The 12,760-nt window shown below is 51.5% G+C and overlaps 1 protein-coding gene across 1 annotated transcript in view; it reads right to left on the bottom strand.

Annotated features, from left to right (window-relative positions):
* Window positions 1-12,760, bottom strand: part of LPIN1 (lipin 1) — a 68,678-nt gene that overhangs the window by 52,551 nt on the left and 3,367 nt on the right. Inside the window, exon 2 of the mRNA XM_032653039.1 lies at window positions 525-725. Coding sequence (XP_032508930.1) covers window positions 525-716 — 192 coding nt within the window. The 5' untranslated portion in view covers window positions 717-725. The remainder of the gene's footprint in view (window positions 1-524; window positions 726-12,760) is intronic.

The following is a 12,760-nucleotide window of genomic DNA, read 5'->3' as shown; positions in this document are numbered from 1 at the left end:
CACAACACAGGTAAGGCCACGTGGCTTCCGAGGCTAGACCAGAAAAAGAAGGCAGAGTCCGCCCGGCTCCCTCCCTTGCAGCCAGCCGCCATGGTGTGAGGAAGCCCAGGCCACATGGGGAGCCCGCACGGTGTCTGGGTGACAGCCTCGGCTAAGAGTCCAGCCAAGGGCCACCAGCCAAGTGAGCAAGTGCATCTACACAGGATCCCAGCCCCCAGCCCTGAGTCTTCAGCTAAGGCCCCAGGCGGCAGAGAGCAGAGACGGGCCAGCCTGCGGCACTTGCTGTGAATTCCTTCCCCACAGAACCCCCGGAGCTTAATAAACAGTTGGTTTATGCCACTAAATCTTGGAGAAATTTACACAGGCATAGAGATCAGAACAATCTGAGTAACCGTCAACTCAGGGACCAGCCCTTTCCAACGGAAAGCTAAAACTCGGGGTCCGCGAGGAGCTCCGGATACGTAAGGCCGCAGAAGTGCGAGGAATTTTCTCTAAGGAGAGAACCCGTCCCCCAGGTCACATACCACCTTCTCCCGGGAACGCAGGACCCCCATCTTCCCAAAGCGGACGTGGAAGGGGGAGCACTGCAGGCTCCCGTTGGGCTGGCGGACCACGATGATGTCAATGCATCCGGACAGGGTGGCAGGGTTCAGCCCCTTGTAGAGCTCCTTCACGGTGACAAACACCTGGCCTGCCAGCTGCCCGACGTAATTCATGGTTTGAGCCTAGGAAACAGAGACACAAGCAAGGTGCACAAACGATTAACTCGGGGCAGGCTCTAGAGCCAGTCAAGGTTAACGTGCCCACGCCACAGGCCCGACTTCAAAGACACCCAGCTCAGCGCATCTGGCTCCCCTGGAATGGGCCCCGCCCAGCGCTCCCCACCCCAAACCCTGGCCACCCCAGGAGGCCTGATCTCAGTCGTCACCGGGCTCTTCCTCTCCGAGTCCACCGCACGTGTGGCGCTCGCTCTTTCATCACATGCAGGTTTTACAGACCAAATCTTCAGACTCGGGAAGAGAGACTGTATTTGAGACCTCTTCATACTCCCCACCACGCCAGAAAGAGCAGGTGTTTAATAACGCTGGCAGAAAAAAATGACTATTTTTACTTGAGAAGGAAAAAATAAGTGACTTTTATTTTGAACAGTTTCCATCCTGGTCCTTCTCTGCCCGCCTGATGCTCTCACATCTCGAGGGACACTTGTGCTCGGCTTCGGTCTGTCTGCCCAGCCGATCAACCGAAGTCCACTCAGCAAACATCCAGGGCCTCCACTCCACCAGGAGCCTGGCGCCGGGAACACAGATTAAAAGGACGCAGACCCCGTGCCCCGGAGGGACTCGGGCTCGTGAAGGAGAGAGAAGGAGAACACACGTGGTCGTGTCTGCTTGGACTTAAGGAGACGCTGAGGGACTTACATCCAGGGAAAGAGGAGAGCCATCCCAGAGGAGCCGACAGTCGATGGGTGGGGAGCAGGGCTGGGATGCTCCCCGGGAGAGGAAGGTGGACAGGCCGCCGCAGACAGACAGGTGTGCGCACAGGCACAGAGGGGGTGGCGCCTGCGGCAGAGAACACGCAGGGGGAGGACGAGAGCCGACACCTGCCAGGAGACTCGGAAGGTGCTTTGTAGCAACTGAAGCCGTCGGGGACTCGGGAACCACAAGATGGGGATTCGATCCGTGATTTAGATAGAGCGCTACAGTAAAAATGTAGAGAAGGCGGCCAAGAAAAGACACTGAAGGCAGGAAGACCAACCTGTGGCTTCTGGTGATGGTGCCGACAAGACAGGATGCCAGCCTGAAAGGCGGCAGTGACGGAAGAAACGAGGCAGAGCGCCAATCCGGGAGACACTGGGGCACAGGGCAACGGGGGCTCCGCCGGCGCCGAGCCCTGGCCCTCCTCACAGCTGGGGCTGTGACGGCCACCCCGGCGTGAGCCACACCCGCCTGGCTGCCCAGCCAGGTGCAGCGACGGCGTGGTGACCCCTCAACAAACTTAAGACAGGGCTGCCACATGACCTAGCAATGCCACCTCTGGGTATACAGTTGAGAGAACTGAAAGCTAGGTCTCAAAGAGATAACCTGCACACCCGTGCTCACAGCAGCATTACTCCCAACAGCCAAAAGGTGGGAACAACCCAAGAGGCCACAGATGGATAAATGGATAAGCAGAATGCAGTATTACAGACACAATGGAATACTACTCAGCCTTAAAAAGGAAGGAAATTCTGGCACGTTACAACATGCATGAGCCTCGAGGGCATTATGCTAAGTGACACTAGCCAGTTACAAAAGGATGAATACTGTATGCTCCTACTTATCTGAGGTACCTAGAGCAGATAAACCCATAGAAACAGAAGGCAGAACGGTGATTACCAGCGGGGAGGGATAGGGCAGGGGAAGTTCATGTCTAACGGGGACAGAGCTTCAGTGTGCGAGATGAGAAAAGTTCTGGAGCTAGATGGTGACCGTCCACCGTGTGAATGCACACCCACGTGCATGTATTACATTAAGTCTACTGAACTGTTCACTCAAAAGTGGTTAAAAGAATAAATTTTATGTCACGTGCATTTTACCACCAGTTTTAAATTTTTTTACAAGGAGGGTAAAGGAGAATACTGCATTAACCAAAACTCATTTCAGGAAGAGGAACCATTATTTGGTTAAAAAGTTTCTTTGAGTGACAGCTTGGGCCCACGTCACCTCCAGTGCCTGCCTGGCCGAGGGGCGTGAGGGTAACCACACTCTCCTTGACCTTCCCTTCGTCCAGGGTCTCTTGTAAATACGTGCTGGAGAATAGGTACCGAATACAAGAATAAACCAGCTGGGCGCCGGTTCCCAAGTTTCACTTCCGTCAGTTCTGTTTGAAGTAAAAGGCTCAAGGAAGAAGCTAAGTTGATGACAGTGAAGAAGCCAGGCCAGCCCGAGTCCCCCTCCCTGCCACCCTTCACCTCCCTCCCGCCACGGTGTCCGCGGAGACACACCAGCAGGCGTGGAGGGGAACGTTTGCCCCGAAGAAGAAAGTGCCTCAGGACCTCAAGAGAAGCCAAAGATGTGCACAAAACAAATGCTGCAACTTCCACTGAACGGCTTTGAGACACCTGCTCTCCACTCACCCCATTCCAAGTTACTTTTCAATCTCTTGATTTTAATCTCAGAATTTGGCTGGAAACACCTGCTTCACCTGACAAGGCTTCACTGACCACGTGAAACGGGATTCCACAGCCCTCGTTCCAAAGTTTTTCAAGGAAAGCTGAGCCAAACCTCCAAAAAAAACCCTCTGGCCAAACTGGGGCTCTCTAAGCTGTGCTTAACTCTGAGGTTAGGAAACAGGTAAATATATTTTTCTCAACATGACATCTTCCAGCTTGACCTCCTGGAATACTACTAATTTTCTAAGATTATTCCATGCCATGGAACAGTGTCTTTCCAGATACTCTTCCCTAAGTTAGAAACCACTGCAGTAGTGGTATTAGACCCAAATAGATAATACACCACAGAGCACAAAAATCCAAAAGCATATTCCCGCTGGGGATTCTATCTACAACATTCATAATCAACAGCGTCTTCAGCTTGAACAGCATCAATTATTAAAACTAGGGACTTCCCTGGTGGCACAGTGATTAAGAATCCACCTGCCAATGCAGGGGACACGGGTTCGAGCCCTGGTCCAGGAAGATCCCACGTGCCGCGGAGCAACTAAGCTCGTGTGCCACAACTACTGAGCCTGCGCTTTAGAGCCCGCGAGCCACAACTACTGAAGCCCGTGCGCCTAGAGCCCGTGCTCCACAACAAGAGAAGCCACCGCAATGAGAAGCCCGCGCACCGCAACGAAGAGCAGCCTCCGCTCGCCGTAACTAGAGAAAGCCCGCGCACAGCAACAAAGACCCAACGCAGCCAAAAATAAATTAATTTTTTTAAAAAAAGAACCTAAATACGGGGCTTTGAATTATTTTAGGCCAGTCCCTTTAATCGCCAATTCAGGAATCATTCCCACTCATTTATTATGCAAGTGGATAAAAGTGATTTTAATTCCCTTCCCGGGTCTGTCAAGGAGACTATTATCGAAGGCATGTTATCTAGGAAATAACACTGTCTCCATTTTCATACTGTGGCTGTGCTTCCCGGCCGTGACACAGTGATGCTACGACAGGCGACACCCAAGTCGGAGCTACTCCTCTCCAGGAAGGCTGGTGGATCAGGGCGCAGGGCTGAGAAACCTCACCTTAGCAAAGGTCAAAAAGAGTGCAAAACTGTCTCAATAAACACAATTCTCAGAATACCCATTTTTGTTAAACCTTCCTCACCTTCATCATTTCCTTCTACATTCATCTCTTTAAGTCCCGCAAGAGTTCTACAATCACCCCTTAACCTGTATTTCCCATCGCGTCTCCAACGTCCTCATCTGCATGTCAGGATACCTTGTTCATCTACGCGCCCAAAATCACTCATCGTTTTGCAAACTGAACCTTCCACTGGCCCTCCTGTTCAGTTAACACCAACCCCTCCCATCCTGGAAAGTTGCTTGATAAACGCAGGCTGTCATTTGTCAAACGGCTGGAGAGACCCCATCCAGCAAGCTGTCTGCCCTCCTTGAGGACGGGAGGGGGCCTGCTCATCTCTGGGCACCCAGGAAATGTTGCGGCCGCACACGACCACGTTTCCTTTAACTTCCCAGGCTACCTCTGATTACATCCTTCAGCATTTGCCAGGAGCCCAATCTCTCGTATTTGTCTATTCAGATAGGTACGTGTGGAATGACGTGATTGAATTAATCTACATGGTGACTGTCTTCCAAAAAGTGAAAATGCTTCATTGGTTGCGAACGCTTTTGCATTGGTTCGATGGAAACAGAGGATGCACAATCAAAGCTGCCCCGGTCCTACTCTTACCACTTTGAAACAAACGCACATCCCAGAGTGACGGGCCAGAGTGCAGGAGAAGCCTGTTTCTCCCTGATGACCATCGTGCCACAACAGGACTGGGGCGGTGGCACGTAGGGGGATGCGAAGCTATGTCACACAGGGGGCCCCCAGGGCAGGCATGGCCACACGGGTGGGCACAATATTCTAGTGCTTTAATGAGGAACGAGGAGACAGGTCATCACATAAAGAGAAATGAGGAAACGTACCAGAAGCTAATGAAAGAGAACTACTGAAAGCAAATTCCCTAACTCTACTAGAATTTCAGCAAAGGCTAACCTGTGGATCATCTTTGGAAGGACATCCAGAATGAAAGAGTATTTCGGGCTCTCTGAGAAAACAAATTCTACTGCCGTATGATGTTAACTTTTTGTCGGTCAACCCAGCCGCCCCCCCCCCCGCCCCCAGACCGATCCTTGTTTCCGTGAAGCTCTCCGGGGAGCTGCAGGTGCAGTCTGAACACGCATGCTTCTTACCTGACGCAACAACCAGGAACTCCAGGGAGAGTAAGTGGAGACAAGAAGATAAAATGATGGTTTGGAGAAAGATTTAAATGGGCTTGGAAAACCACGACGGGTGCCTACTGACTCTGGAGAACAAGGAATACTCCAAAACCATCAGACCTAACGCCCATCCGGCGGGTGCTGCAAATCCTCAGCAGGCCACTGATCACTAATAATCACCTTTTCCTGAATCCCAGGTGAAAGGCCACGCAAACCTCCACACGACATTTGCTCAGCACTTCACGACACACGAAACTCCTTTGCCCAGGGCAGCTCATGTGATGCAAATCCATGAAACTCCTCTGCATAGGTTGAGTACTCAGGACCGACATCATTACCCCATTTCTGACAAGGAACTGGGGCGCCGGGCTTGCGTGGTGTTCAGGGCAGCACAGCCGGTAAGCGGCAGTGAGGACGGGAGCCCAGGTTGAACCCCTGGCCCTCCCTGTCCTGCTGTGCGTAGCGTTGCCTCCCCTTCTTGCTGGACAGAACTGGTATCAATGGGTGAGGCCCAGTTAAAGAAAGACCAGTCCTGTGGCTTCAGCGAAACAGATGGCAGTCATCTAGTTCTAAAGGTCGGTAACGTTCGGCACACGTTTACAGGGTATCCAGTGCTACCCCGGTGATCAGAGATTGTAATTAAAGTTGGAATCAGAGAGAGGCCATCCCAGAGCCAGGGTGGAAAGCACAATCTATGAGACCAAGCTTCTACAAGAACTGACTCGTTAGAGGGAGTGAGCTCAGCATCAATGGGAGTATTCAAAGAATCTCAGCCACGATCCAACAAAGACGTTGTAAAGGAAATTCAAAAATGGGGCTCTAAGCTGATGATCCTGTGACCTGGTCATAACAACATCATAAAAGCAAGTTTTCATCCCAAGCAAGAAACCAGGGGTTTGGAGTTGGTTTTTTGTTTTAGGGTTATTGCGGGGGGGGGGGGGGGGGGGGGTTTGATTTTTGGCGGGGGGAGGGGGAGAGCGGGGATGTAGGAGAGAGGGATTTGTTTGGGAATTTTTTTTTGTCCCATCATAAAAAGTTCCAGATGTGCACACACCGCCTCCAAGTAGCTTAGCAAGTCTGGGTATGAGGGGAACAGTGCTAAAATTCGAAGAAATTAAGAAAACGGGAATTGTTCTCTCCCAGGAACATAAAACTCATGAAGACAATGCCCCCAACTAAATTCACTACAAACGCAGTTTAGGTAACAAGCTCATAACACGTTTCTTGACAACAAACAGGCCATGAAAGATAAAGGATAAGTAGGAAAAATAGAAATTGCATAAAATTGGGTGTGAGTACAAAAAAAAAAATGCTGCCTGCCATTCTGGTAAACAATGAATGTCGCCCCACCATCAAGCCACCCGCCACTGCAGCCACCCCAATGGTGCACCCTGAAGGAACTCAGGATGGAGAAAAACAGGATACTGGCCCTAGACAATTAAAATCTATTTCAAAGAATTCGTTTCAATGAGCTCAGATTCTTGCATCTTCCCAAATCTTTAACTTGAGATGTCTGGGGTTTTGTCATTAATAGTAATTATTTTTTCTTTTTTTTCTTTTGCGGTACGCAGGCCTCTCACTGCTGTGGCCTCTCCCACTGCGGAGCACAGGCTCCGGACGCGCAGGCTCAGTGGCCATGGCTCACAGGCCCAGCCGCTCCGCGGCATGTGGGACCTTCCCGGACCAGGGCACGAACCCGTGTCCCCTGCATCGGCAGGCGGACTCTCAACCACTGCGCCACCAGGGAAGCCCAGCAGTAATCTTTTGATGTTCAATTAAATTTTTTGTTTTCAGCAAAAAATTCCTCTATCCGCTGGCTCCCCAATTACCTCTCTGGAGCACCCAGGCTGTTAGTCCTCGACAAGGTCACAGACAAACATAGCTCTCCGCTTTCAGGTGCACATATGTGTTTAGTCAATGGGGCTCCAAAGGCCTGGATGTGCTCACCTTCCTCCGGCACTTGTGAGCTGTGTGCACGGCGGCCGGGTCTTCACACGGCCTCTCTGATGAGGCCTCGCCGCTGTCACCAAGAGCGAGGTACAAGACGGTGATTTTGAAAAGGTCTTTGCCCTTGGAAAGCACAGGCCAAACGTCCGCCATTTCTTCCCTGAGCAAATGACTCGATAAGTTGGACTCAGTCGTGGGCTCTGGGTGCGACATTCTCACAAGCGTTCACACCTTCCTCCGCTACCCCTCCTCGGGGCTACAGAAGGTCAATCCAAAACCTTCCCCCACAGTCCTCAAGGTCTAAAAGGTCAGACACCCTCCTTCATTCAGTCTGGGATCTGAAGACATCTTCGGCACTTCTGTCCTCAGGATGACTCATGGCTTCCTGGAGCGAGCCTGCCGGGAATCCCCCACCTGTGCACGCAGCCGTGTGCTCTGTCACCTCTCCCCTCACAGCAGGTGCCTAAGGGACTCCCGTGGACTCTGGGTTCAAGGCACATGCAGGGAGTGTCCTGGTTGGAAAACCAACCCAACATCACGCAGGGCGAGGCCTCTGACTTTGTGTTCCTGGGACCGGCAGCAGGATTACACCCCCAGAAACCCAACCAGCTGCTGCGGCCTGCCAGCTACTCTGGTCAAAGGAGCGCATCTGAGGGACTTCTCGATATCCACCGAGGGGATATTTACTGGCAACGCTAGGCGAAGACAATAACGCAGCAAACCGGCGTGACACAAACCTTTTTAAACCTGCTGTCCGTTTTCACACACCATTAAGGTTGGTCCACTGTCCTGATGGGAGAATCATCAAGAGTTTAAGTTGTTTGCTTAGTTATCATAATGATGCAAGGGATATAATTTTCCCAGTTTGCAGAGAGTCTATATATAACCTGGGCAGGGGAAGGGGTGGAAGTACATCCAACCCAGGTTCAGTCTATATCCGACACTATGACAATCCTGCCAACCTCCCGTATGACTTGATGGCCCGACCTACCTATGGGGCAGCGCGCGCAGACTTTAAATTATACCTGCAGAAAGGTAAATGTAACGCACGGCATTTAAAAATATATTCACTTCTCCAACGGGGAAGGCAAAGTTATCCACCACGGTACATTTTAAGAGCTGTATCTGCTGGCTTGGAAATTGGTCTCCTTGCTCCAGGGGTATGTCTGTGCTTGCCGGTTGGTCCAGGAGCGGCAGACCAGCCTCATCCTCTGACATGTCCAGGTGGCACACGCAGGTGAGCAGAAGGTGCTCAGGGCAGGCGCACAGGCTCGGCTGAGCCCTGCCACCAGCTAATAGTCAGGGCCATGCCCCAGGGACCTTGCAGCTCTGGAAAGGGTCTCATCACTTTTGAGTTAACGAAGAAAAAGGGCAAAGAGATTTTACCATTACAATCTAAATTAAATGCCCATGGATAAAACCTTCCCCTCCTCCTCTTTATCCAGCTCTACCTCAAGCATCTGAAAGTCACCTCTGAGGACTGGTGAGTAACTAGCCAATCCCACCCCTTCTCACACACGTCCACTCCCCCTGCACCCAGCAGATGACACAAAAGCTCACCTGTGCCCGGCACGGGGCTTGGCACCAGCCAAGGCTAATTCCTGTCCTGAGAAGCTGGAAGTCTTACATCTTAGCTGGCTCAGTTATTGAACAACTGAACGTGGATGTCCATCTATAACCTTTCTGGACATTGAAGAATTTGCTCTGGGAGAGAGCATCTGCCACTGGGCGTATTTAAGCCATTTGGCTTTTATTAGCTAGGACCATTCTTCCTCGAGGACACGACAGAAGCTGCCTCTCTGGGGTTCTCCCCACAGCTCCCTGAAGCCCCGGGACGTCTCTCTGTTCATCTGAGGATGGCTGTGTGACTGCCCCTTGTGCCCTAGCACTCTAGCCGGGCCTCACAGGGATGGGTGGGGGGCCTCCACCCATCACCCCTGGCTGATCTCCGCTGAGCACATTCCAGACTCTGTCTCCACGTCTGGGGTCCAAACGTGAGGTCTGATCAGCTCTGAGTAACAACACAAACACCGTGGTGCTCCGGAACTGGCCAAGATCACATTCACCTGCGAGGTTACGAGGCAAACGCTGGTTTTCACACAAAGCATTAAAAAAAGACAATTTCTAAGAAATTCCAAGAATGATATTATGACTAATAAGACTTACATGGAAATGAAATTCGTTCATAAACAGCGTCTCTTCCTCGTGCTATTTACAGTAACGGCAAAGAGGAAGTCTTTGTTCAGAGCACTGCACGTCGATATTTATCAGTTGGCAAGTGTGATAAATCATACAGACCAACGAGGAAGTATGACTTAGGTGCGGCGTGACGCAGGGTAAACAACGCCAGACTGCAAGTCCAGGTGCCTGGGCTTCACGCCCACCCCTGCCGCGCGGACAGCACACGCTGGGGCAGGTCCCTTCCCCCTGGCCAGTCTGGACCAGGTGAGTCTGGCAGCAGCTGCCCCATGTGTTAGTCCGACCATCTTTTTTTTCTTTTTTTTGCGGTTCGCGGGCCTCTCACTGTTGTGGCCTCTCCCGTTGCGGAGCACAGGCTCTGGACGCGCAGGCTCAGCGGCCATGGCTCACGGGCGCAGCCGCTTCGCGGCATGTGGGATCTTCCCGGTCCGGGGCACGAACCCGTGTCCCCTGCATCGGCAGGCGGACTCTCAATCACTGCGCCACCAGGGAAGCCCATGTCCGACCATCTTGAACGGAGCACTAAGAGAAACTTCGTACGCAAGAGAGCAAACTTCTGTGTCCGTCAGTACCCCTGGGGATGCGGGGACTTTATTGGCACGCCAGTGTTCTTCAGGAGGCACTCTGGTCCAAAGTAAGAAAAATTCACCAGAGAAACCTGCAATGCTTTTGAAAAGCTTTCAGGTCACACTAATATCACTACTTCCTGACAAAAGTGATGAAGCAGCAAAACCAGCCCGCCCTGGGGTCCCCGCGGCAAAGCCCTCTCTGAATTAAGCAGGTCCTGCCCATCACAGCTCAGCTCCAGGCCCAGGGGAAGGGCGAGCCAGCTGCAGGCCATCCTGCAGGACGCAGGGTATATGGCAGGAGGCGTGGGGCGTGAGTGTGCCCAGGATGCAGGGGGCTGCCACTCTGCAAAGTCAGTCAGGAAAGCGGGCGTCCAGAATAACTCCAGACACTCAGCAAAGACAGAGAGGGAAGGCCGAGGAGATTTTCTCCTCCTTCAAGGCCGCCCACAGGGGAGGAGCCCCACACTCTGGGCACACAGCAGATGCACAAACCCGCCAGCTACCCCAGTCTCGTACGGGTCCAGGGGGCAGCGCTGTGAACACTTGTCAAGATGAGGGAATGGAGGTCTCATGACTTCTCACCTCACTGTGACACCAGAAGAATCAGCATTTCATCCAAAATTGGCCGAATTCTTCTCCAGGGTTCACAGATTGCCAAGAAACACTGCTTTCTTGGAACTTCTGCCAAAATTCAATACCCCAGCCATAGCTCTCGTAACCCTGTGGCTTTGCTAATACCATCCACCTCTAAAATATTAATGTCAATTTAAGATGGCCTCAGACCAACCCAACAGAAAAATGAGCAAAAGAGAGAGAGTTCACAGAGAAAGAAGTCCGTTTGGTCAAAGATATATGAGAAGATACTCAATCTTATTCATAATTTAAGATATGCAAATCAAAGGAGGCCGTTCAGGTGGTCCAAAATCAAAGCATTTTGTAAAAGCCTGAGGGGTTGGTGAGAACAGGAGAAAACGAACACTCACCACTCCCTGCTGGAGGGGTAACAAACGGGGTAAGCATTGTGGCAATAGCTGTCCTTTTTGGCACACACCAGCAAACTCCAGCAATTCTTCTGCTATGTACAAAACAGTAATCAGGGCACTGATTATAATAAGGAAAATTAGAAACAAATATCTACAGGACTTCAGTTAAGTAAATTAGGGACCACCCACACCATATAATTGAATATTATGAAGCTGTTAAAAAAAAAAAAAGAGAGGGAGAGGTAGTTCTCCAAATACTAACATGAAAAGGTATATATACTGTGTGAAAAAAGTACAAAAATATTTATAATATGAACCCATTTCTAAGAATTACATTTATACATATTCTCATATGCACAAAAAAATTACGGACTGATGTACATACCAAACAAGGTTCACAGGCTCACCCTAGGGAACAGGCCTGGGGAAGGGGAGGAGACCTTCACTTTTCATCACAAATATTTCCAAGGCGTTGGTTCCCGGGTTTTGTTTTCTACATGTGCATGTACTGCTTTAACGTTAATTTTTAATGACCTCAGAGAACTGGGGGAGGGATGGCAAACTCTGGTCTGCTCGGTGTCAGGGTCTCCCCAGCACTGAAACTGCTGGACAGGCGGGGGCGATGCGGGGTGGTCCTGCTTTGGTCGGAAGGGTCAGATGGGTGACCGCTCCTCCAGCGCTGGGATTGTGCAATGCTCCGATCTTACAATCCCGTGTGATGAGTGTTCTCAGGTCCTTGCCAAGGAGCACAAAAGGCCTGGGTGGTGGAGGGTGGAGGCAGCTGAACTACCCCGGTGGCCAATGTGCTGGAAAAACAGGCCCAGGTTTAGACCCCGATCCCCCAGCTCTTGACCCCGCAACTCACGAATGGAGCACAGGGCTTGCAGCCTCTCTTTACACCCCAGCAAGGGCCCTCTGTCCAGGTCTGTCTTGGCCAAAAAGAAAGCCCTGCTTCTGTGACTTCTGCGTGAACCCTGCTCCCTCCACCCAAATATCACCTGGACGCTCAAGAGTGCTGCCTACAGCTCAGGGGTAAAAGCTTGAGCCGCAGAGGCAGACAGCTGGCCTTCACCTCCCAGCTCCACCACCTGCTAACCCATGACCATGAACGACTGACCGACCCCTCGGCCACCCAGTCTCATATCTATAAAACGGACGACCCTAACAGCACCCACCTCATAGGATGGGTAAACGTGGAGTTCTTTTCCAAGTGCACGGCCAAACGAAAGCCAGGTGCTAACCCTCTGGTCACACACGGCACCAAAGGCCAGACTGTGAGTTAAGGCTGCAGCCTGACAGCGCTTTGCATACGTCAACTATTTAGATCGCACCCTCCCAAAAAGACAGGGCCAAAGAATACTACTGGTTGAAATTAATACAGAAATATCAGAAGGGTATGGTTAGATTCCAATAGGCTGGGAATACATTTCCATTTTATCCAAAAATCTGAGCCCAAAGGCAACCCGAAGACTGGGCCACAGGCTGGAGTGATGCAGAGTTCACCGGCAGGAAATTCTCTGGCCAAAGCGGGGAGCTGCCTTGTGGGTGCCCGGTCATCCCACGACCCTCGCTGCTTCTATCTTTCGTAAACCAAAGGTGGATGCCTAGAGAGACCAATCAATGCAGAGGAAGATTTCA

The sequence above is a fragment of the Phocoena sinus genome, chromosome 13 (assembly GCF_008692025.1).
Source record: "Phocoena sinus isolate mPhoSin1 chromosome 13, mPhoSin1.pri, whole genome shotgun sequence".
NCBI lineage: Eukaryota > Metazoa > Chordata > Mammalia > Artiodactyla > Phocoenidae > Phocoena > Phocoena sinus.
The sequence above is the reverse complement of the archived record's forward strand: the minus strand, read 5'-3'. Positions and strand labels throughout refer to the sequence as shown.